We start from the raw sequence: 27,309 nt of genomic DNA on the forward strand, positions 1-27,309 counted from the left end.
AATAAAAGAGACACTTTTTAAATGAAGCAGTTTGTGCAATTTTGAGGTAATATTGTTAAATTCTCAAGTTTACCTCCAAGTTCACAGAATAATTGTTGCAACATTGGCCATATTTAAAGGCCCGAAACCTACTTACGGTTGGCAACACACGCGCAGACGAGTAAACAGTAGTCTTTGTTGCTTGTAATTTGAATTCTCACTGTGCCCAATTATTCTCCAAACGTTATCGCTTTCCAATGTATACTTGTTTATCCAGGTTTAAAAGGAAAAGTTTAATCGTTTAGATTGTTAAAATATGAAGAAATGCTTTTACCGATCGAAAAATTGCAAGCCTTTCTCTAGCGCGAAACAACCCTAACAGTGTCCTAAATATGGAATCAGACAGAGGATCGACAGAGGATCATTACGACATTATCGGAACACGTTAATGTGTGGCACAATATTATATTAAAATATCAGTAGTAAACTATGTTTCAAAGTGTTGTATCTAACACCTCAGTTATAACATCATTATATGTGTTGACTATTTCCTTGAGTGTCTGGCTTTGGAAACGCTCTGAGTTTCATGTCCCACGTATTACGGACACATTTCAAACACAATGCATTTTATTCACATTTATTTCATCTTTCAATGAATACACAGTAACTACTGTGATGTGTCTGACCCAGTCATTAGATGTCACTGAGACACCATCTTCTAACTTTTTTTTTTCTCTTTCTTGTCTGACAGCATTATTGATTTTTCTCACTCTCTTGTGTTTCAGTTGGCTTCGATCATTACGAAATATCGTGCTATATTGTGCTAGATGTCTGGTTGCTAAAAAGATTGAATTGCGTAGAGGTAATGAATGTCCACGGTAACTCTAAGGTAATCGTTTGCCGTGGAACGCTATAGCTGGGCAATGGATAATACTCATGAAAGACTGCTTTCTGTGTTCTACCATGTGGCGACTATGACTTGAAAGGATGCCGAAATTCCTTGAAGTTTTACGTTCAGTTGTCTCAAGTTGCCGGATCAAAGAATCGGCTTATACGTTGAGAGCTTTTAGAGTTGGTTCAGGCTACAAATTGAATTTTCTGTCGCAGAAATTCGATTTGCAGTGAACATTTTCAACCTGTAATCTAGTCTGCGTATATATATTGAAGTGAGCCTTTGCAAAGACTAGCTTCACAAAGGTCAACTAGGGACATGTTTTTATGTCAGCTTACATTCACAGTCGCGTCACACAAACCTTTAGCGTAATTCTTCTCCGAAAAACGGTGACCCCATTTTCATCAATTTTCTCGATCGGCTCCGTGATCAATGAAAGTAACGTTCGCAAACGATAATTAAGGAGGACGGGAAAACTCGCACCATCGGACAAATCTAGTTAGCGCTTTCAAAGCAGCCAAATTGACAATATTCTAATTTCTTACATATATGAAATGGGACTTTCATGATATGTAAGTTACATTGTAAGCAACTGCATAATTTAATGGTGGTGAGTGTTACATGGGAAGCACAGAATCAACTAAGCAATTAGTCGTATATACCGGCCCAGCTAACTTCGATCGGTGTATTTCAATTGAAAGATAATTGGCTGCGTATCTGGTTGTGACGTCACATTATTGAACAGGCGAATTAAAACGACTCTTTCATAGAGCATTATACTATACTGTTTTTCCTCCAGCTCAGTGTTTCTCAATTTCAATAGCGACGATTCCGATTTGAAAGGCGTGTCCGGAGCTACCGCTATTCATTTCATAGAAGGTCTCAAAACGATAAGAAAATAACGATTGATGAAAATTTGTCGGAAGCGATCAATACGTTCGCCATTTGTAATAACATGGAGCAAAGAGCCAGCTTATTATGGCATCCAACACGTGCAAAGAAAATGTAGACGTGACGCAAATGCTGTTTGTTACTGTACACTTCTGGGGGCAAAATGCATTATTAGCGGACTTTTCATTCAGAGACGCTAAACTTCGTTTTAATGAAGTTCCGATGTTTGCATCTGTGTGCTGCCAATCTAGAAGGGCGGGAATAATTAAACAGCGACGGCGATGCATTTTTAGTTAGTTGTCTGACATGATATAAGTCACAGAAGAAGATCCGAATCCGTATAAACTTTGATCTTCCTGGAGTCCGAGCGCCGAGAAAGAAAGATGGACTGCAATTATTGGAAGAAGTTACCTTCCTAACAGAGTGAACTCCTAGGATAAGAATAAAAAATGACTTGCATCGTAAAGTCACGAAAAGTGGAAATAAGAGAGAAACAGACATGGCATTTGAAAGTATGGATGGAAGGAAATTATGGGATTGAATAAAGACTTGTGGTAAAACACTGGTTAGAGCGACAGCTTTATACATCATATCTCAACAACGACTGATTCAAAGAGTAAAAAAAGCTCAATAGATAAACATCAGAAAGAACAAAGGCGGAAACTGAATAGAAGAGAGAGGAGAGAGGGGAGAGATATGAGAAAGAAGAGGGAAGAGGGGGAGGGGGAAATAATCCGCCGTTTCGTTCCGCATTTGATAGACGTGTGTTCATTAAAGTAACGTGATTGGTATGGAGTCGATTGTTTACATGTCACTTACATGTACATGTCATCATAATGCCATCTATCGATTTCATCTTCCTCCATTCTACTTATTACCATACAATAGCTTGGATATTGAGATTTAAAATGATTTCATACCAGAACGTTTTACCGATAGAATAACCTTTCTATCACATTTTCTCACTAATTGTAAACATTGCAAAGACCACAGACGGTGTTCGTCATATCAGTGTACCAAGTCAATTTCTCTGAGAACAAAGCTTTGCATTTGCAAATTAATTCTTCGTGCATCAGGGCACGATGTGTTCCATGAATTCTCATTCATCGTTTCATGATACGTTTCAAACCTAAAACTAACTGGTATTAGTTTTAAATAAAATCCAGTGTCATATCTTAAAGCTTTATCACAGCAGCTTCATCCCAAGATCAATTTAATGTTTAATTCGTGATAACGGCCTGATGCTTTGCAATTCTTTACCGGTGACTGAAAAGGGCGGGAACTGTGAAATACCTCTAGCTATTGTGTGTTGGGTTATTTTGATACAGACAGAGGCTCTATATGAAACACAAATGCGATTCAATTATGAATAAATTTTATCACCTGTATATGGAAGCAATAAACCACCGCAGCGACGGGTATACTACGTTATTTTGACCAGTTCATGACATATGTGCACAGCTCGAGCGATAGCGACTATATATATGGAGTGAACTGGTCAAACCAAGTGGTATACCCGTTGCTGGGGAGGTTTATTGCTAGTATATGATAACAGTATATTAAAACTCTGGCGTGATACGTCAAAAAATGAATTTTTCTCTAGCTGACAGCTCCAGCGTGTTCGAACTGTGCTATCCTAGATTTAATACGGCTATTTCACGTCTCAACCGGTAAGATGGCTGAGATTTGCGCCATCAACATAGTTGGATGATATATTCATATTTATATCAATATTTATGTCACTTAGATCATATCTTAAAATAAATGTACTTTTTTGTCTATATGCCTATATTTTATATTCATACATAAACATACATACATACATACATACATACATACATACATACATACATACATACATACATACATACATACATACATACATCTGCATAGATGGATGAATGGATGTTATACATTTCAATTTTTGAATATGGACAAGTGACACTTGCGTTCAAGTCCCATATTGGTCGCATTTACATCCTCTAGCGTTTGTTGTACAGTGACAGGTGCGGCTGCTTTTTCTCGTTCACCATAGTAGAAGTGCGCTAAAGAAATTCGAGGGCGGAGATAGATTTACAATTTGAAATTGTTTCGAGTCCAAGAAGACATACTTTTCATACGTTAGATCTCCATTATGTGAAAATCAATCTCGGTGCTAGGGCCAACAGTTGAAGAACAAAATTAAGGTTTTGACCAGAGAATAGTGATCGCCTCAGACTATGAGAGAGAGAGAGAGAGAGAGAGAGAGAGAGGAGAGAGAGAGAGAGAGAGAAGCGAGAGGAGAGAGAGAGAGAGAGAGAGAGAGAGAGAGAGAGAGAGAGTTGCTTGATGTAGATATAAAATACCATAGCAAGTTCACTAAGACTGTAGAAAATAAAGCAGTGATTAGGAAGCGATTAGTCGAGGCAGTCTGAAAGGGTCGGAACTAAACTATCAGCGCTGCCCAGTTATTTACCGATCGACTTAGGACCACCTATCCTATCAAGACGTTTCAACAGTGAGCAAACAGCTCAACACCAATACATAAACAAGGCGTATAGTTTGGTACGTGCTCCTCCATGCTTATGAGCTTGTTTCAAGGAGACCCTGCCCAATTATGATTATTAATCGACGCCTGTCGCATTTTCTCAGCGATAGCTGTTTGTACTTGGTTTTAAGACGGATGTAAACTCTCATTCCTTTCCGTGGAAATCAGTATGGACATGAAATTCACTCACGGCTTGCTAGAGTTTCATGTGGTTGTTGTTGTCTCGTTTGTTATGATAGTGTGAAATGTGTGTGGCTACTATTGCAATTCAAGGTCATTGAGGTCTCACCTTGTTCTGTTAAATCACAAAAGGATAAAAAGCGGAAAAATGTGGACTGAATTTCTAGTGTCATATCTGACCAACTACTTGGGTGGCACTATCCTGTCTGACATCGATAGTCATTCATTGTGGTAAATAACTGCTATGTTTATAGATTTTGATAAAAATGTTTGAAACTTATTAAGTCACATTTATTCCCCTACTACACTGCTGCTTAGCAATGACACGCAATGAATATCACCATTGTTCAAAACTCAAATACACTGATCAAACACACCTGCAAAGCCTCGGCGAACCAGGTTAACTTTGTTGGGTTGTATTGTGTATGTTGAAGGGCGCCATCATATGCTCAAAAACAGAAAATAACATAAAAGCTAAAAGAGGGCGCTGTAACCTTTCGGAAATGAACTATATAAGGGACCGTTCAGTTTTTACGGCCGGGGGGGGGGGCCCAGCAAAATCCAGGGGGTCATCCTAATTTTGGAATCCGCGAAGTGGGGGGGGGGGGGGCTGTCAGGTCATCGTTTTTTCACTGGTAGGAAAGGGGGGTCACCACATTTTCAAAAACATAATACCTACAATAATGTTCACTTTATGCAATGACCATGATCGACCCTCTTTGGCGGCGGGCCGCCTTTGGCGGCCCACTACAATAAATTGACTTTATGTATTACCCATGACCCTCTTTACTGGCAGACGCCTTTGGCAGCCCACTCCAATTTAGGTTTACTTCGTGCAACGGCCATGATCAACCCTCTTTACCGGCGGGCCACCTTCGGAGACCCACTACAATAAATTGACTTTATGTAATAGCCCATGACCCTCTACAGGCGGACGCCTTTGGTGGCCCACTCCAATTAGGTTTATTTCATGCAATGGCCATGATCGACCCTCTTTACCGGCGGGCCACTTTCACCACGATAAATTGACTTTATGTAATAGCCCATGACCATCTTAACACCAGGACGCCTTCAGCGGCCCTGTCCAGTACAGTTTACTTTATGCAATGGTCATGATCGACCCTCTTTACCGGCCTCTTTACCTCTAGAATAAAGTTGACTTTACGTAATGGCCCATGACCCTCTTAACCGGAGGGCTGCCTTTGGCGAACCACTCCAATAAAGTTTACTTTATACAATGTCCATGGACATAAGTGTGGGTAAAGTTGACATATGGGTTTTTGTTAATTTTCAGCAGGGGAGGGGGGGGGGGGGGAGGTCATCAAATTTTTTCGTCTGACAAAGGGGGGGTTCATCTTTTTTTCAAGAAAATGCAGGGGGGGGGTCTATATTTTTTTGAACACCGGCGGCAAGATTTTGCCACCCCCCCCGGCCGTAAAAACTGAACGGTCCCTAAGTTTCTCTCTCACATTGTAAAGTGAAACAAATGTGTTCTACAATTTTATTTAGAAACCGTGATTAGCTTAAGGATGTAGGTTCAGGAAAATCAAAACTATTATCATTCTTTTGAATTAGGAAGTTTTGAATGCTGGTGTATTAGAAAATATTCAAAATGACAGAAAGCTGGAGTCACCGAGATTTTACGAAATGATGATTAAAACTCACTATTTTCAACAAATATCACTATAACAAGCCATTCATTTCAAATTCATGCAGTAAATGAAATGTTCACTTACCCATCCTACAAAAACACAAAATTGAAACTTCACACAATAAAATTTTCATTTAAAAGAAAAAAATGTGTGAAAAAATGGTACAATTTATCTGTTACAAAAGTTGCTATTATTACACACAAAATATCAGAGATTTAAAGTTTCATTTGATCAAATATTACAATCCTCTGTCACCATCAATTTTGTCAAACTTTTATACATTTTAGGTCTAGTTGTCTACTTTTCAAAAACATAATTCTTTTTGTTGGTTACTGTGCTGAATTATTTACTATTTAGCAATGTAGCCAGGAATTTATCAATTCTCTCAGTAGATATCATTGACCAAGCCACTTTTAGATTAACTCAAGTCAGCTCAGATGGACTAACAGACCAAAAATATTCACTATATACATTTACAAATCCAGAAAAAAGGTGAGAGCTCAACTTAAAAAGTAATGTTGAATCAGTTTTAAAAATTTGACAGATTTATGGCTCTACAAACTACAGATGACATCTTTATAAACCATTCTGTAGAATGTTATACGTGTGCCACAAATACGTAGCATCAGACATCTATATGCTGAACTGCACAATGTCTTTTTTTCCTTTTAGTTTACCCTTAAAGGGGAAGTTCACCAAGGCTTTTTTTTTCATATGTGCTAGCTTTGAGGGTGGCTTATTCCAGAAAAGCCATTTTTACTGTTCATAACTCGTGCAATTTTTTACAAAAATGGAAAAAAATAGTGCGCAAGTAGCATTTTAGGGCTTAATCAAGTTGATATATTTTGAATCATGGGAAAAGCATCAAGCTTGGCACTTTCATCAGATGATAAGGCAGGGACCATCTTCTAATTGCTATGACATTGTCCACTCACTCAAGTTCACACCAGGCTATGCATATTTGCATAACGTAAAAAAATAGTTATGCAAATACGCACAGCCTGGTGTGATCGTGAATGACAATGCCATACACATGGAAAGATGGTCCCTACCCTATCATGTGATAAAAGCACCAGGCTTGGCGCTTTTTCCCCCATGATTCAAAATAAATTAAGGGTGATCGAGCCACTAAAATTTTTACCAACAATTTTCATTATTTTTCTCTAACAGTAAGACTTATATGTGAGGATGATATTACGACAAAAAAATCAAAATGTCACCAGATTGATCTGGCAGCTAGAAGGATTTGAAATACACCCACTTTATCCCATTTGAATTTCAGAAATTATGAATCTCTCGTAAGCGTTGCCCAACCCGATATATTTACTTTCAGTTCCTTTCTAGAAATGCTGCACTTGTTTTATTTATATGTGAACCGCATTGAATAATAAATGAAAGTTTTAGCTATTTATCTGCTGATAATGTGATTATCACTTCTCAGGCCTTCCAACAGTTAAAGCTGTTGCAAACTTTAAAGTAATGACCACGCCTTATCCATACTTTGTAGAATTATTTAGATTTCAAATCCAACAATTTTGTTTATTTTCACAATAAATTATTGTTCAGATATTGCACATTATATGCATCTCATAAAAGTATGGGGTCACCAGCCTATTTACAATGCTACATAGCTTAACATGACCCCCTCTCCATATGTGAAATGGGAAAAATCACAATTTGATGAGAGATATGTCCTTTTTAAATTATTTTGTTGGGATTTTTAAATATTTTGTAAATATATCGACATTCAAACATTTAAAACTTACAACTCGACGATAATAAAATTATCATTCAATCATCACTAACAACATCTGCTTTCATGCTAAAAGCTCTGACAATAAGTTGTATGAAGATAGGTTTCCATCAAAACCACGGTGTAATTTTTACACTGAGCATGGTCCCATATAGTGGACGCGCGTGTCGTTGAGTGCGCGTTCTATTGTTTGCAGCTATGATGACGTAGCAAGTGACTCGATCACCCTTAAATTGACAAAGCCCCAAAACTGCAATGTCAGTCACAAATCTGTGACAAAATTACCGAACACTATGATGATACTCAGCAGTTTTCTTACTTTTTTCATCTTACTGACACACAAAAACACCATGCATACAATGTTATATTACAAATATAGAAACCTATAAAGATACACAGGTACATGTAGATAAATATGTTCATGGAACTTGTCAATGTGACACTGGCTGTCAAAAGACATCCAAATTTCAAGGAAAGCACAGAAAACTTCAATCACACCAGGAATTTTGTACATTCAAAACTGCAGTGTCCTGGATTCACATGTATTTAAAAATTTTATTTCCCATCAGTTAGGAAAGTTCATCATAGTAAAATAACATTGTCTGAGAAATTACAAGCCTCTTGGTTACAAAGATTACAATGTGTGTTGAATAATTCACTAGATGACAAGTAACATAATGACTTATTTCACTACAAAATTCTTTGAAAATCAGTTCAAAGGATTGCATCAAACAATGTACCTGCAATATGATGGCATTGGCAGAGTAGTCAGTCATTCACAAAGGTTCTGATGCAGAAACATCAAACGTCTGTTTTCTTCTACTTCTATATACTAGTTTTACCCAATGGTAAAAATCACATTTCATTTTAAGACTTGACCAAGTCCATGACAAGAGATGACTTCTTGACTGCTGGACATTCTTTGCTATCACAAATACATTTCAGTATTTTCAATAATGTATGTTTGAAGTCAGTAATGGTACTCTGGAGCAGAGCCCAAAATAACTCATTGGGCACAGTGTGAGGGCGCTTTATAATTCACTTGGAGCCATTTTATTGTCAGGCAGACATATCAATGTATACCTAGGATTGGGTAACTATGTATGTAGATATGTAGATAATTGAATCAATGGAAATACAGGAGGAAGAAACTAAGCTGCAATTCTAAAATATGATAGTAAAAGTTTTAGAAAGATGAATCTTTAAAAATTGGACAATTATGGTTGTCGGATGTCAAGTAATTACCGACAAGTTGGATTTTATCAACATTTTCTACGTTCATTTATTATATTAAAATTAATCTATACAGAAATAGATTTTCTTGACAAAGTCAACAGAACTTTGCCAATGAATTTGATGGTTAAACTTGTGTCCATTCTAAACAACTAAAACGTCTATGTCATCAAAATTATAGATGCATATCATAGTACTGCTCTGTTGGGAAAACAAAGTTTCACAACTAATCTCTGCCAAAATCTCATCATTGTGACAGGAAATCTTCAACTAATTTGTTGAATTCGTCTGCATAGCGAAGATGAAGATTGTGTTTGGCATCTGGCCAATTGATTAATCTGTAAAAAAATTGAAAACAGTCATTATGAAGATTTGATATCAAACTATCATGCAAGATACAAACTCAACTCAACATGACATAATTGTATTTGTTTCAAAAGAGTTTTATTATCTCTGAAAAATAAGATGGATAAGATGGCAGGAATAACCAAGCTATCTTGAAATGTATCACAATATATTTTTCTTCCCTACTTTTTCAACACAATTCGAACACTACTACTGGTACTGACCTGTGACTGACAGCTCAATACAGAATTAAATTAAGCTAATCTGCCTGATATTATCAATTTAATTGTAAGTATTTCTACAAATATACAGGACAGTAAGTGCATAAAGACCAGTGCTTGGATATCTGCACAAAACATGAGGTCAGGACTTGGTAGAAAGAGATCCAGATCAATGTTGAGAAATTTTCCCTGATACCAGTGTAAGTTATGCATCACACATTGCATTGTATGAAATAAACATTGATGTGGTTCCTGTCTTGTAGACTGAGATTGTAATACCGGTATGTGTGTTCAGTTATGCATCACACATTGCATTGTATAAAATAAACACTGATGCGGTTACTGTCTTGTAGACTGAGATTGTAATACCGGTATGTGTGTTCAGTTATGCATCACACATTGCATTGTATAAAATAAACATTGATGTGGTTCCTGTCTTGTAGACTGAGATTGTAATACCGGTATGTGTGTTCAGTTATGCATCACACATTGCATTGTATAAAATAAACATTGATGTGGTTCCTGTCTTGTAGACTGAGATTGTAATACCGGTATGTGTGTTCAGTTATGCATCACACATTGCATTGTATAAAATAAACATTGATGTGGTTCCTGTCTTGTAGACTGAGATTGTAATACCGGTATGTGTGTTCAGTTATGCATCACACATTGCATTGTATAAAATAAACATTGATGTCGGACCGCTTGCATAGATAAACTGCTGTGCTGTAAAAATCACTGAGCTGAAACTTTGAAAGAAATGCAGTTCAATTGGCAAAGATAATAAACAAGTAATACTAACTTTAAGGGAAAGTTTCAAACACAAACATGTGGAGATGATCTTTTCAGTGTATTTCAAACAGTGTAGTGATAGTGTGTTCAAAATTATGTAAAATGGTAAAAGTGTAGAAGACACTGCTGTAACTTGTAAAATTTGAATAGATTGTTGAGAGTGATATAAAGCAGACTGTTGAAAGGACAAAGATACCATTTTTTGACATCTTCTTTCTTCTTTTCATTTCAGTAATTCCTTTTACTGACTCAAATATGATGAGATGTCAGTTGTCAAACGTCTTTTCAACCAAAGGATGGACAACAGGATATCTTTGCAAGATATGCCTCAGTGTACACTACAAAATATGATATTATAAAAGTGCATGGAGATAGCCAAGTTGTGACAATTGATTTTCAGCATACCTAGAGGAGAGGATAGATAACTTTTGAAGTTCAATAAAATTAATGAAAGTCAACCTCAATAGGTTGTTAATTTGTCTCTTAACATTGGTTTGAAAATCAACATTTAAACTTACTTTGATCCTTTAATATTTGCTACAAGATGATCTGGGTGATATTGTGGAACCAGGGGATCTTTCTGACCGTGTACAATTAGTGTTGGACATTTAATATTCTTTAGTTCAGCTTTACAAATATCGCCCTCAAACTCAGTCCAGTATCTTGAGATTCCATCCACCCAAGCTTCCCAGGTCTTCCTGAAGTATTCTTCACCATACATATTAATCATTGGTGTTCGCATACGTTCACTCCAGTCATTGATATCACGAGTTGCTGACAGAATTGTAGAAAGAGGATATTTGTACGTCAGTCATTGTAAGTCAATAACCAAATTGTTCTGATTGGACGAGAGTTTCCACCAGCTGTGGTCAAATGTGGTATTATACCAGTGCTAAAACAGGCCTTTCAACTTGCATAGAAGGCCAATACAGAGATGAGTAGCATTTAGATAACGAAGATAATTTAGCAACAAAACAAGTTAGATGATCAATAATACAGATTTTAAAAGTAGGGAAATATTTTGAAATTGTGTTTTTAAAAACTGCAAATTAGGAATGTTTGGCATGTCCTTCACTACACCAAAGTTGGCACTTTTTGTCGTCTGCTGACTGCTAACTCTTATGACTGAGTTGCATGTGCTTTATCCTCCTTGTTTACTATCCTTGGTTTTAGGTCAGTCATCTTCCTACAAGAGCCTTTGCCAAATTTCAAAAATCTGCTTTCTCTCTCTAGGTTGTTAAAAATATGGAGAAAATTGCTTAAAGGGACAAAGTCAACCATTTTTTCATGAATTTTGTTTGATACAAGATACTATTAGATACTGAATGAATGGGTGACCATGCATGTATTCAATCCCGCTTTTACACATGTTCATGACCATTAATTAATTTTCACGATTGTTTCATGTATCGTGTGTAAAACCTGGGTTGAATACACATGCATAGTCACCCATTAATTCAGTATCTTTCAACGTCAAATAATATAAAAATAGTATCTCATATCAAACAAAATTTGTGAAAAAATGGCCAACTTTGTCCCTTTAAATATAAAATAATATCTATACACACACACACACAAACATATGTATATATATATATATATATATATATATATATATATATATATATATATATTATACACAAACATATGTATATATATATATATATATATATATATATATATATATATATATATATATATATATATATATATATATATATATATATATATATATCAACAATCTCAGCAACAGGCAGGATGACACTCAAGTTGGATATAGCGTATGACATATAGTACTCACTTAGCTGCTTCTGCTATGTGTCATGCATTGTACCCAATCTTAAGCATTGCCGTGTTCATAGTACATTATTATTCTATTCAAAGCCCAATCACACAGTGATATTATTATGCCATTTGTAAACGAAAATGAGTTTCCATGATATATGAGATGTACAAAAGTTCAATTAGTTTCCTGGTAGTTGGTGTTCCTTGCACAGAAGGACAAGTGCTGCAGACTCTTGGCAGATCTCATGGCCTCAACCTCCACTTCAACACAGCAGATCCCCCACTTCAGTTGGAACAGCGACTGCCAGCTCAAAGTCCATCCCTCTGACAGTTATGGTGATCAGGCAGGTACAACAGTCAGTGGCTGCAACCTTTGTAGAAGCACACAGACCAGGGAAGGTCTACCAACCTTTCACCAACCCAGCATCTATTCCATGACAGCCACCACCAAAATAAATGCTCCAAACAAGGATGCCAAGAATACCAACCTGCTAGTAAACTGGCCATTAACAGAGTAGATGTATCCCACAGTTTATGTCGGTACAGTTTCAGTCGTTTGTCTCTTTTCATCGGTGACATTCCTTGTCTGATCAGCTTGTAAATTGTGCCTAGGCCACAGCTTTCTTGTGAATGCCGAATTCAACACAGTCAGAGATGCTGAGTACTGTGAAACACGGAGTCAAGGCAGTTTTTCATTTGAGATTTTTTGTATGAAACTGCGTTACGGCATTTTCATGTGGGATTTTTCTGTATGAAACATGAATTAAGGTGTTTCCCTGGAATGTTTGTTTGTACAATAAAAAGTACGGTATAATAATGTGTTTTTCATTTACTCCAAGGGGGACTGTCTGAACATGAAATCAAAAGCAGGAAAAAGTCAAAGTGTTATGTATTGTATATTTAAGGTAAAGAAAGAAAAGAAAAGAAAAATTGAAGACAGAACAAAAAAGGTGCTGTGTATTTTGTATTACAGGTGCAAAAACAGCTGGAAGTCTTGTAAAAGAAGTTGGACAGCTTGGAAATATCTGCAGTGTTTCATCTGTACCTGATAGAGCTGGCCACTACAGCATCGTTAGCATCACACCTGAACTCACTTACTATCAGCTCTTGGAATTTTGGTTGACAGGACAACTATGGCTGCTCGCCTCAAACTTCCCTGATTCAGATTGGTGTTGGAACAATTTTGAACCAAGGGCTGGTCATCTTATCATACTACTTATGACAATGAGAAAGAAGAAATAGCATCAAGTTTGAAATTCCTTAACAGAACATTCAACTATGACCAGAGTTTTCCTTAATGTTTCCAACATAACTGCAGTATGGATGATATAAAATGTTATGTCTGTGGACGACAGCAGCATTTCACCAAAAAGTGTACACACAGTAATTAGCATTGTCACAGTAGTTATGAACAGAATAAATTAAAGGGACATAAGCTGTAACTTGTGGCAAGTTTTTCAGTATTCTGCTTCTGTATATCAACTACTGTGTCTGACTCTAATCCATTTGTCATGCTGAAATTTCGAGTATTCTTTTTGTCAACACAGCTTTATGTGTGTAGGGATCATTGTTTATCGTTTACAAATGTGCGGACTTCAATGTAATGTTCAACAATAACAATGTAGATTATGTTCATATAGGTTGTGTTGATATGCTAAATACTTGGCATTAAATTACAGTCTAGGGATTCAATGCAGAAAGTGTAGGTAAACCACAAAACAAAAGTTCTGAAAAAATAGCCAAAAGATACAGCTTATGAAGCTTTAAAGCCCCAGTGCTGCTAACTTTGATGATAATTTCACCATTTTTATTTTGAATGTGAACCATAATTCCTTGTTCTTCTCCCAAAGAATGTTGATATACACAGTATCCAGCTTGTCAACTCAGCCCATACATGTGTAAAGTGCATTGTTATTGTTCAAAACTGACTTCTGGTCCGGACTAGAATTCAAATGTAAACAATAGTCATGTATTTTACACATATAGACGCTAAGTTGACAAGCTAAATAGTGGGTGTTTCAACATTCTTTGGGGAGTAGAATAAGAAGTTGCAATTGATTTATAAAATAAAAATAATGAAAAAAAAACATCGAAAGTTACAGCTTAATGGAGCTTTAATAAAGCATCAATAAATATAATTGCCAATTTACTTTAATTGTTCTTTACAGTGGTACATGGTTACAGAGTATCCATAGACATGGAAGGCAATTATCACAGCCTATTGCCTTCACAGCTGCTGGTCCTGCCTAAGGGTATCATTTGATGTATGTCTATGTATTTGTTTGTTTGCTTTCTGTTTCCTATCCCTCTCTGAGAGATAGACCACGTACTAGATGGAGAGACACAGTAAGTTTTTCATTTAATAACAACTCTTGCATTGTTAGTAGAAAAATGAGTGATTTTGGCGTGTTTTAATTTGGAGTTTAATTTTGTTGTTAAAGAACACAAATATTCGTTTATAATATATGAGATCAATTAAAGCCAATATTAATTGCCTGGTAGTTGCTGTAGATAACACAGAAATAATGAATTCCACAATGAATAGTATCTCAGGATGTTCCATCCACTATGAGGCTAGTTTATTTTTATACTCTTCACTTGGAATACATAAGCCTTAACAATATCCACATATCGCCCAATCCTTAACAATAGGCTATATTCATGAGTTCTGAACTTCTTGAGATACAGTCCACTGCCAGGATTCATTAATAATGCAAATTACTGTTAATTATCAATACCACATCCACCAAAATCTAATCAGTTAGATCTTCCCCATAACCATGCTATGTACCAAAGAATATGACATTCTGACCAACGATTTTTATGTTATGACAAGAACAAAATCTGTCTACAGACAGACAGACAGACGCACAAACAGAAATTGTGGCGAAACTGGATTCCGTTTGAGCCTCTGGCCCAAGGTGTCCAAAAATGGTGTTACCATATCATCTTTGTACAAATGACCTAAGTTGAGAAACAAACCTGTAAAGTGTTTTGGGCTTATTTTGCAACACTGCTTTCTGTGTATGGATATTGCCATCTTAGGTGTTCTTGGTTTTGATACAGTAACCATAAGCCATGAAGAAAATTAAATTTTCAGTCTCAAGCCTCAATCTCTTTCTCTTCTTGTATTTGTTTTACAAGTTAACATTATTTGCTGTCTGTATAAGAAACCTCTTGTATTCTTTTATCTCTTTTACAAACTTAGTTTCTTATTTGGACAATAAATAGCTGATGATAATCTTACCTTCATAAAGTTTTATGTCCTCTTCAGCCACAAAAGAATTTCCTCCCCACAAAACCATTTTCCTGAGAGCTGAAGAATGCCTAGCTGCTATCAGCAATGCTGTAATGCCACCATCACTCCAGCCAAGCAGAGAATACTTGCTGTATCCTAATGTCTGATAGAAATAACAAATTTAGGTAAAGTCATAAATAGCAAGAAACCATCATTGCCAGACGACAGAACACTCTTTGTAACAACATTGTACGCAATAACAAATGCATTTATTTGGTTAATTACTTAATTGACTTGGCATAAAATTAGGATGTAAGACTATTACTAAATAACGTAAATATAGAACAGAAAATTTCGCCATTGATGCGATTGTATAGAAACTTATTTAATAGGTTAAACCTGGACTTTTGAATGGACCACGGTACAAACAAAACCACGTGCACAAACATGCATAGAAATACATGTATTTCTATATGATTTTCTACAATGTGTGGGTTTGTTTGTACCAGCATCACTTGATCTCTTGGGTGTTCTAAGTCTGTAGAACACATCGCGTCCTTTTTCATACTTTTTTGCCTGTGTAGAATCATTGCGGGTCTCTTTACAGATCTCAAAAGCTAAGACATTAACTATACAATATTTGATAATATCAAAAATATGTAAACACAAAAAGAAAATACATATAAAAACCATACGTAACTATAAAGTTGCTACAACAAGTAATTCTACCTTACAATGACATCATTCAGGGATCATGTGAGATAGCACAATTCTCCCAAAAGCAAGGTACACATTACTTACCAGAAAGGGTAAGATGCACATGTTGTTGAACCTCTGAAAAACTTTGGATTTTGCTCAAAAAATTACCCACCTCTGGGAGAAACCTCAATTGTATATTTTCACTGGATGTCACATTAAATTTGAAATGGTCCCTAACTTACCCGGTACTAAAATTTCTGATGCCAATCACACATTGAAGGCAGTTTCTTTGTGAACTGGTAGGTCAAAGAAATCAGACCTAAGAGACAGTAGTACCAAAACAGAAATGGGCAGTAGAAGTCTGAAATAAGACATGCCAACATCTATGTCTTGGTGAAATAGAAAGAAACAGACTCTGTCAACTGTTACTTGGTATCATGGTATTGTGATCTTATTGAGGATTCAATACAAACAACAGCAAACTGGAGTTGGGAATGTGCAGAATGGAGCTCCAATGTTTGCATATTTACCTCTGATGATTGCTACAACAATGATAATCACCGGCACTCTCATAATTTGAAAGCTACATTTCAGCAACTTGCCAAAATGCAGCACCATTCTATGCAGTACTTTGCTCGGTTACATTGAACAATGTGAAAGGGCAATAATTAAAGCCATTAGTGACAGAAAACAATCTGCTGATCTAAATCCTAACAAGAAACTTATAAGTTAGAAAATAAATGCCTTAATACAGGTAGGTTGGTGTGCTCAAGTAGCTGCAGGAGATTTTAACCCACCATGATATTGATACAGCTGCCTCTACTTTGATCAAGTCAACATTATTAGTTATGAGTTATAATGACAATGACAATGATGATACCAATTATAAACTTATTCAAAATATTAGGATACAATTGCCAAAGGGATGTTATTAGAATTTTGTTGAGGCATCATCCAATTATGATAATATGGCTGATTTTCAGGTCAATATCACATCAAAACTGGTCCAAGAATCATCTAATCATGGTACCGTATTCCTCCGATTCTAAGACCCCGCCCGTTTATAAGACCCCCCAGGATTATTTTATCAATTCGTAATTAGCTGTTAGTTCGTTTATAAGACCCCCCAGGGGGGTACACCCGAATTTTGACTGGAACAATAGAGCCATTGTCATGTAATGAGACCAGAATATCCACAACACCTACGCTGCTTATCAAAGTCACAAACAAGTGTCAAAGTGAAGTATCAAACTTAACACACACACGCACACTATTGTTAGGGTTTGGAACATGTCAGTCGGGAACAGTTCTATAATTTCCTGGCGATAAAACTACACTGGGATTTCACTACCTAAATGAACAATATAAAAGATTGGATTTTTTAGCGTCTCGATCAAGTACAATGTCGTCCTTTCGTTACTGTCATTTTGCTACCATCAAAATAAGCAGATTTTTCAACATCTGATTATGTACGAATCGAACATTTCGATGCAATTTTGCTACCATGAAATGAACATCTAGGATCGTCGGGTTTTCGGACTTGTCGATCAAGTACGATTCGCTCATTTCATCACGATCAAACAAACACAATTTACACTCATACAAACACAAAAAAGTTTGGGTATCAGTAGTTCTCTTTTTGGAAACTGTTGTGGGCCTTAAAAGGGCCGTTTCATTTTTTTGGTCAGCGGCATGATTTGGTCTGTTTTAGTGAATATGTACGGTGAAAACAGTACCTCGGACTGATTGCTTTAGCAGAGGTACAGCCGCATTATTTGCCAAAACACCGACGTGACATTTCTCTGCCATGCCAACTCTTGGAGAATGGATGAATGCTTTCTTCTTTGCCTTCAAGTAGTATTTTTGTTGACTGACACGTCACGATCGATGATATTCGAAAGTAACCGTGCCCGGTATGAGTGCTGCATCTCGCTTCAAACTTTCAACTTTGCAACCATCTTTAACAACGGCTACAGCATTTCGATCGTGTATGTTGTCTGCATCTCGGCGAAGTTCATACGGCAAACCAAGTTCTGGCTGATTGCGACGGTAGTTAGGCATGCCGACAGCGAGAATGTTACTTTTTTTCTTGCCCATGACGACCGTGCACTGTCTTATGACTTTTCAGAAATAAAGTCTACGATAAATCGACGCATTTTTATAGGATCTTGTGACGATGTCGGGAAGTCCTTTTGTTGCCGTTATCAATAGAAAATTTGGGACGTGTGAATGACACGAGCTCTGAACTTGCTTCGCTCAACTTTTACACTTTTGTTTTCATACTACTGAGGCAAAAGACTACGGCACATGAAAAAGTTGCTCTTTAAATGGTGTGCTTATAAAGATTTTTCAACAGTTTTCTATCAGGTAAGGTATCTTTTGTGATCATTGTGAAGCGCTGCAAGTTTTCTCTTGCGTTCAACTTTACCGTATAAGCAACCAGTGAAAATAGAAATATCATTGGCATCGTAAAATCTTTCAAAAAGACTTAATGACGACGATATCGACTTCGACTGGTTTGACTTAGATAAAGAGGGCAATTATTGTGTTGACAAACGAAACGCGATATCCAAAGTTTCTTCCGCGCATGAACTGAAAATTCTTTGAATTTCTTCCGTTTATGTTTCATCAATTAGTTTTTCTCATGTAATGAAGGTATTTATTGTTTGAACGGCATTTGTGTGTGTCCTTTCCTGAACTAGTCCCAGCAATGAGTAGAACGATAGTGTAACAGATTTTCAAGATTATGCACGCTTTCGAAGTCTTGCGAGGGAAACAGTAAGCTTAGGCCTACCCAACTTCATAACTTCTATACACTTACAGTTAGAACAAAAACGTGCATGATCGTACCATATTCCAAACAGCTGATCATAGATGACTGAATTGCACATCAGGAGACATTTCGGTCATCGATACAAGTAATAAAAAAACTTCAGGGTTTATTGCCAAAAAATCAACACATCAAATATAAAGCAGATTGGCGCAGCAATCTTTCGTCTCGGCCAGCCGATGCCTCAACACTTTACCTGTTCGAGCCTGCCTGTTCGTAAGATCACATTTCGTTTCGAGATACGTATAGACTTTTTGAAACTAGGAGCAAATAATAAAACTCACGACGTGTAATTGATTGTTTTTTTAAGGAGTACAGTAAATGAAAATCGTACATAGAAAACATCGGACGGACACCATCCCACTGAATAGAATTTTACCTTGACCTCATGCACTGACACCTTTGACCTATTGCGTAAATGACCAATCACAGCCAGCGGAACTTCAGGGACTTTCCCTTCACTCATTGTCTGACCTTTGTGGCCATGCTATGGGGAGCTAGCTGCTGCTGGGGAACGTCCTTGTTGTACAAAGTTTCGTGGTGATTATCTATTCACGAAATACAAAGATTTATTGCTATCGTATTGTTTAGTAAAAGAAGGTATGGCAAATACGTTATATTTCAAGACTTGTGGATCTCCATTAATTTATACTTGTACAGATTCGACTGCCAGTATCTACACAGACTGTGTGCCAGCATGGCCATGAGTCGATATCACAAAGTATGAGTTGTCTGTAGCGTGAATCAAAAATCATTGGCATAAAAATTTGCATAACATTGCATAAATTAGCATAAATTAACTTCGACGTTCGATTTCGCGGTGACATCCGTTTATTAGACCCCCCATATCTTTTTCGTCATCTTTGGTTCTGAAAAGGGGTCTTAGAATCGGAGAATACGTAAAACTACAGGTGAAATATTTAGAGTTTGACTATCCTGAACAGGTTGTTGAAATTGAAAACTTAGGACTATATACATTTCAAGTTAAAAATGATGTTGTTCTTTTTCATTTAATGAACACATCTTTAAAATCTCATGTGATCCCTGAACGACATCATTGTAAGGTAGAATTGCCCAGTTAAAGAAACCTGTAATAATCTTTACGGCCCTGATAAGGCTTTTGCGGCCCGAGGTCGTACGGCGGAAGGGCCCGAGCGTGCGAGGGCCCGTACGCCGTACGACCAAGGGCCGCAAAAGCCGTATCAGGGCCGTAAAGGTTTTATCATATACCTTATGGAATGATAAATATGTAATTTACATAATATTTAACATTGTTTTGGAGATAAAAATGCGTGCAATATCAAAAATTCATCGATTTTTGTGTCAATATTTCAGAAAAGCGGTGGTCACTTCCCGTCGCAGGTTGGCATAAATAATGATGTAATTTGTTTACCTGCAGAATTCAAGAACACACAAAGCAACATACTAGATACATGACCAACAGAAATCGAGTTGTAAGGAGGGCAAAAGCATTATGTCAATTTATATACTGAACAGGCACGCACTTAGTATACACAGAATTTCACTAGAATTTAGAAATATCAACTGATGTCACCAGCGCGGCTCACCGTAGCCACGTGCCACTACCATCTGTGAGCAGATGTTTCTCAATCTCATGCTGGCTTTGTGTATGAATGGAACATTTGCGGATAGCAACATGCGTAGTAACCAGAATCGAGGTAGTTCAGAAATGAAAGTGATTGCCCATATTGGGACACAGTGTGCCTGACTACAACTTTTGAATTCCGTGCACTTTTTTTACAGTATAACATTCTAAATACAAAAGTAGGTCTGGAATTCGATGCGTTCATCCAAATTTTGGCACCGGGCCGGGGCGTACGTTATACGTGAAAAAAATGCATAGATGTGAGGGTGCTTTCCTCCATAGCTTTACAAAGGAACATAAATATAGGTATATGATAAGCAGGGCATGAGATTTGAGGCGAGCGATCGCTCCGCTCGCCTAGCGCTCGCGCAAATCAAAATCCACGCGAACGATTTTCCGCTCGCGTGGCAACTTGGACAGGACTGCGACATGTTCACAGAATGAATGCACTGCAAAAAAACTGGCGTCTGAGCACGTGTTCATCATCGGAATGACAGGCTACAGCCTGCAGACTTTCAGCTTCTTTTTTGTAAAAATTAATTAAATTGTAGCGAACATATGAACAAGAGAAACAAAGGCCATGCGTACGTGTGCCAATACCGTGTCTTCTATTTCTAAGCTTTGCTATACACGGTCCCTACAGGGGATTAGCCGTGGCCGTGGCTAGTAAAACTCATCAAATTGTGTTGCTCTATATGCGAAGTCTGTACAGAGTACGCAACCAGGACTATATTGAACGTAAGCCTGGCATCTGTCCGGAGCGGGCGCTCCCATAGATCATTACAGGCAATTCATTCAACACGAATTTTGCGATCCTCCCTCATTTGTTCGTACTTATTTTCTTGAAAAGCGTTTAGCTGACTTCATAATTAGGAAGAACCGTATTCTCGATGAATTAGGAGCACAGAGATTTCGACAAGAATTGAATATGCAGTTTGGAGAAATATTTGAAGACGTTGATGCACGATCGCCGCTCTCATGCGTACTATGAAAATCCTCGGAAATACGGCGCGCGCAGTTTCTCCGCCGAAAACAGCCGATTTTGAATCCAAAACTTGCACTGATCTTCGTTTTCGAGCACACCCACCTCGCCTACATGTAGGTACACGATGTGCTCAGCCGCGCTTATAAACTTAGCCACCTAGTTTTCTCTCTCTATGCGAGGGAAGCATTCGTATCCGCGCGGCCATTGTTAATCTCATTCAACCCATGAGCACTCGGGCGAAAACCAACCTTGCAAACAAAAGAGCATCGCGATATCGAACTTCAAAAGTAGACGTTCTGAGAGGAGTGCAACAAGAGAAAATTGTGAAGTATGTAAAACTTCTGAAGCGATGAAAAGAAAAAATTATTTTGTCAACAGAAAATGATCATCGTAGATTGTAATTAGCTAAGAGGTGGTTATAAATAATGTTAATTACAGAGTGCTATATCGATAGTGTTACCGGTATATCATAGCACAGCAAGTTGTCTGTATTTTGTGACTTGTCCAGTGATCAGGACTGTATTGCCGATACTGGTTCTTACTATAATAATACTTACATTAAGTTCCTATAACAAACAAATATAACAAAAACAAAAAATAAGAAAAAAAAGTAAAAATAGATATTCTCAATTAGAATGCACAAGACAATTAACGATTTCATAATTCTTTTTATTTGCTTCACTCTCCCTATGCATTTCAGGGAGTAGTTTTATCACTCTCGTAACACTCCCGCAGATAATTTTAGGAGAGTGATTTTCAGCTCACCAGCACTTTTTAAATCTTATGCCCTGGATAAGCTGGAATTCTACGTTATGGCTGACCTACATACCCACCAATAGGGATATTAAATGTATTCATTTGACTCAATGTACATTCAAAACTGACTTGTGGGAGATTTGTGGTGGCAAATACAATCCTTTCCTGACTGTCCTTGTTGTCTATTCACACTTCAACATACTGGCAAGTTTCCTTTACCTTGGAATTAGCAGTCAAAGGGGTTAATAAAGGTACACACACATTGGTCACCCTGCTGTATTGATGGACATTAATATCACACTGTTGCATACTACTACAGTCCCATTTTTGTTAGCACATAACAGTAACAATGTTGCACATAACAGTCACGTTGTTGCACATATCAGTCACATTGTTGGAGGTGACTGTCACAATGATGGACAAAGGTCATAGGTGGACATACCAGTAACACTAATGAACACAAATTACATACTTTCATGAGCTGAGCTGCATCTTCTGCATCTCTATCAAAGAATTTCTTTGGAAAATCTCTGTCAGGTGGTCTAGATTTGCCGTAACCTCTTGGATCCCAGGCTATCAGTGTAAATTTGTCACGATTAAGACCTGACAGTTGTGGACTGAAATCAGTCTGTGATGAACCTGTATCAGTAAAACATATAAACAAAGTGACATGTAGCCCATTTGTATAATAATTAATATATTATTAAATCAAAGTAAGACTAAGATGGACACCATGTGCCAAAGGAATGCATTAGAAATATGGTATGGAAGGTGTTTATCCATACTAATGTACACTGTGCTGAAAACTTGATGCTTCTTATCATACTTCTGTTTGAGGTTAATACAAGTTGAATATCAACATCACATTTGTTCAAAGTTATGAATATTCAGCTTTGATATTTGACCTTCATTCAGTGAGTCATATGTAGATATGCAAATGAACTAATTATGATGCTTATCAGACTTATCAAACTTCCAGCATAACAAAATATGATATACAAGTCATGCTCATTACGGTAATATCCATGACAATGAATTATGAAATTGATCTAAATGTTATCTCAATTGTGTCAATAGTGTTGTTTCACAGTGCAAAAATACACACACACACCTAATTATATATATTATATTATATATATATATATATAACTGCTTAGCAGTTAGAGCACTCTGAGATTGTTGGGCACCCTCTTGCGTGACAAGGGGCGTCCACTGTTGGCAGTATGCTTCGCTCATGGTACGTGTTGCCGTTTGAGCACTCTGGTGAGTCCATATTTCAATCCTCAACAATGTGTAACCGTACTCTCTGTGCCCAAGTTCAGAGATTGCCATAAAGCCATCATGGTGATAACGGGGAGGGCACATTGTATACATTTTGTGTGTGTGTGTGTATATATATATATATATATTATATATATAATATATATATATATATATATATATATATATATATATATATATATATATAATATTATATATATATATATATATATATATATATATATATTATATATATATATATATATAATACATACACACCACATACATACATATATAGACAGACAGACAGACATACAGACATACAGTACAACAGACAGACAGTCAGGCACACTAGATCTAAAGAGTATAGCTATATCAGTTACAAACCTAGGGCCCCTGGTAGCAACAGCAAAGTGTGGTTTCCTTGTCCTGTCTTCTCATAATGGATATTAACACCATTCACTTCCTGATAGTGTTGGCTTACATCAGAACTGAGACAGGAATAGAAAGATTTGAATCACATATCTAAGTTCAAAACCTGTCTTCATAAAAGACATAACAACTCTAGAAAAATACTCCAGTCTAAAGGCTTACAATGATTCTCCTTCATTGGATAAAGGTACAAACAGGATAATTATCACTGAATGCCAATTTTGCCTTACATAAACATGACAGTTGTACAAAGTTCTTTAAAAATTGAGTGATCAAGTGATTATCATTTTACATGCTGGCCAGACTTGTTTTAGTGGAAAGGGTCAATAGGGTTAATAAATTAAGGCTGAGAAAGTTACATCGATATTTCTTAAAGTCTTGGACTTGTGTCAGTTTCAGTTGAGAGAAATTGCCAAGCCTGGGCACATGGTTGACATGATTCAAAATGCACTTCACCCAAATTCTATGATGCCCTGAGTCAGCTACAAACTCACTGGAATGTGTTACGTAGTAATAGTAAGCTGTAGAAACTTTTCATAGAATCTGTGATCTATCCATCAGTGTATCACTACCTGTACACCTTAGTTTCACAATACTTGTGAGGAAAGATTAGAATATGCAATTAACTGACCTCACCTGACCTGACCTCTATTGTGAAGGGGTTGCCCTTCAGGCAACTGGCTACAAAGTTTTCTACATGGGCAAGGATAAGCATACTTAAAGTCACTTTTGGCGACCCCTGGGATTGCCTTTGTTCTAGTACATAAGAGGATTATGGAGGTGTGATAGCCTTTTGTTTTCCATTGAAATTGTAATCGAGTAAGTAAATTTTCTGATGAGACAATCTGGTGCCAACACAGGCCTTTTAAAGCCAAAGTTTTCAGTCAGTCTGTGAAGTATGTCTATCTTTGCATGAATACTTTTTACAATACCATACAGGCAAGATCAGAATATGTTACCAAATACCAAGCTATGACTGCAACGACTGAATTATCACTTGAGGGATCTCTGATCAATGGCAGTCACCTAAACTGACCTGACCTGACCTGAAATATGACCTCCATTCACTATTGTAAAGGTTCAACTGTATAAGGCTGCTTACTTCATTCTGCAAGAGCATAGCATATTGTGCCCAGGAGGTCATTAAAATTACTTGCTTATGCTGAACAGATTGGGTATGTGTTAATTTGAAGAAGAGATGCACAAATTTATCTCTGACCGATATACATGACTTTGATGCATTGAGAATGAAAGTCTACACATGATGGACATGACACTATCATGGATTTCATCCCCTGCCCCCCCCCCTCTCTCTCTCTCTCTCTCTCTCTCTCTCTCTCTCTCTCTCATGAACAAATCTCTTCTTGTAGACAGTCTAGTGGAAGATGTTTCTCATGATATACAGAGGTTCATTTATAGAACCATGGTCCCTTTGTGGAGAGACTGTGATAGAACTGTAGGTTTTCACCTTGCTCAGCATTGGCAGGGCTGTATGCCCGGGCTGTATGTTACCAGCCTTCGAGCTTCAACCATTGTAACCGGGAACATAGGCCCTGCCATGCACAGCTGTATAGTTTTCACTCTTAGTTACATCTATAGTTAGCTGTGGAAACGCAGCTATCTGTAGAGGGTAGGCTGCATCTATGCGTGTCATCAAAAGGTCAACCTACATAGATATATAGCCATCCCGCCACAGATACCTGGGTTTCCACAGTTACGTCAAGACTCAGCTGTTAGCACCTCTCAATGCTTTGTTTCGGTGCTGTCGATGGAAGGCGCCGTATGTCATTTGAGGTCATGTGCACTGTAATTTCGAAGGTAATTAAAGGAAACGCAACGAAGGTTGTAAAATGTAAACAAGGTTCCATTAGGCATTTACTGGCATCAATTCATGAGTGAACCCTGCTGGAGCCTAAAATAGACGAATGAGTGCGACAACCGGTACATTGGCCAACGGCACTGCAGTGTCGAGAGTAAGGCGATTGTAAGCAGGCCCCAATGACCCGAGCGCATTCGATATACGCCACAAGTACCGTTGCGATATCACAGCTAGTAAGGAGAGTGTTTGTTAGTACCTCAGTGTTCGAAGTGTAGTCCGTTGAAAATTTCGAAGAAGAGAACCACATCTTCCCAATGAATTATTCACCACAATTGCTCTGTAAACAAGGCAGACGGTAGCCATCTCGACTGCTCGTCCATGAACATATCAAAGATAGGACTATTCGTCAACTTTGCCGAATTCTACCGCTGGCTGCGCTGTGCTCATGAATGCATGTGCCCCCAAACCATATCATGCACATGGGAAGGCTTCCCTTTATAGAGCAGGCTATATAGCACAGTTTATTTTAGTACGTTTGACAATGATATTGGCAATAAAGATGTATACTACCAACCTTGATCGTCTTTGTCTTATCTGAGCACTGGTTTTGTTTCTCCTTCACTGTGTCATGTTATTTGTCCTATGATGATAATCATACGCTAGGTTTTACTATTTTGCGTCTAATATCGGATGTTTTATCGCCTGCCTAATGCGGTAATGCGCCAGATTATAGCAGTTACTAATTTGCGGACACCGTGACAAGATCATCGCCGGATTTACTTTCATAAAATCAACAACGAACGCACTTATGAATACAAACACTAAGGGGTGGCCCACTTGATTTCTGGGGAGGGGAGATTTTGAAAAAAAATTGTAGTCGGCCAAATGCTGGGAAAAAATTTGTCTCTGCAGAAGGGAAGGGAAAAAATGCTTCAAGGAAGGCTAAAAAATTTGCCGTGATGCACCTTTGGGTGGTCGACCAGCATTCAGTGGTCTCTGGAGCGGCCGCCTAAGCTACGGCGGCATTTTTGAATGGTATCTATAGAAGCAGAAACTTCTTCTCAGTAGCATGAATCACGGTCACTCTGTCTGAAGTGATCACCTTGCATACAGCTGACCGTACATGAATATGTACTTGTATTCTGCTGCTGCACTCCCCAACTGCAAGGCTGTGTTATAAATGCAATGCTGTCAGTGTTAGTGAGGATGTTTGTCAAGTCTGCAAAAAAGATTGAAATCAATAAACAAATAAATCTCATTATAAAGCGGTAACACTTTATTAATAGATATAGGGCCTATGTTTATTAAGTTTAACGTTTTGTCATAGATTTTACGAGAAAACAAAACAACTATGTCAATGTCATGTTGTATGCCATCTGATCAGATATTTCATGATGAAGAAAAGAATATTTATCTGCCATTCATATCTCAGTA

At 37.4% G+C, this 27,309-nt stretch overlaps 2 protein-coding genes across 4 annotated transcripts in view; one reads left to right on the top strand and one right to left on the bottom strand.

Annotated features, from left to right (window-relative positions):
* Window positions 1-14,342, top strand: part of LOC139141727 (frizzled-4-like) — a 52,048-nt gene extending 37,706 nt beyond the window's left edge. Inside the window, exons 2-3 of one of the 3 annotated variants that reach the window (XR_011554226.1) lie at window positions 12,526-12,764; window positions 13,224-14,342. The gene's annotated coding sequence lies outside the window, so the exon portion shown is untranslated. Of the gene's footprint in view, window positions 1-12,522; window positions 12,765-13,223 lie in introns of all 3 variants that reach the window. The other 2 variants (XR_011554224.1, XR_011554225.1) reach the window with 2 other exon arrangements.
* LOC139141728 (valacyclovir hydrolase-like) lies at window positions 8,410-26,301 on the bottom strand. The gene is made up of 6 exons (XM_070711346.1): window positions 26,132-26,301; window positions 24,012-24,115; window positions 22,837-23,003; window positions 15,498-15,651; window positions 10,984-11,239; window positions 8,410-9,445 (listed from the first exon to the last, which is right to left on the bottom strand). Exons 1-6 carry the CDS (start codon window positions 26,236-26,238, stop codon window positions 9,355-9,357), a joined length of 879 nt encoding a protein of 292 aa, XP_070567447.1. The 5' UTR covers window positions 26,239-26,301; the 3' UTR covers window positions 8,410-9,354.
* Between the last annotated feature and the right edge of the window lie 1,008 nt (window positions 26,302-27,309).

Source organism: Ptychodera flava, chromosome 10, assembly GCF_041260155.1.
Source record: "Ptychodera flava strain L36383 chromosome 10, AS_Pfla_20210202, whole genome shotgun sequence".
NCBI classification, from domain to species: domain Eukaryota; kingdom Metazoa; phylum Hemichordata; class Enteropneusta; family Ptychoderidae; genus Ptychodera; species Ptychodera flava.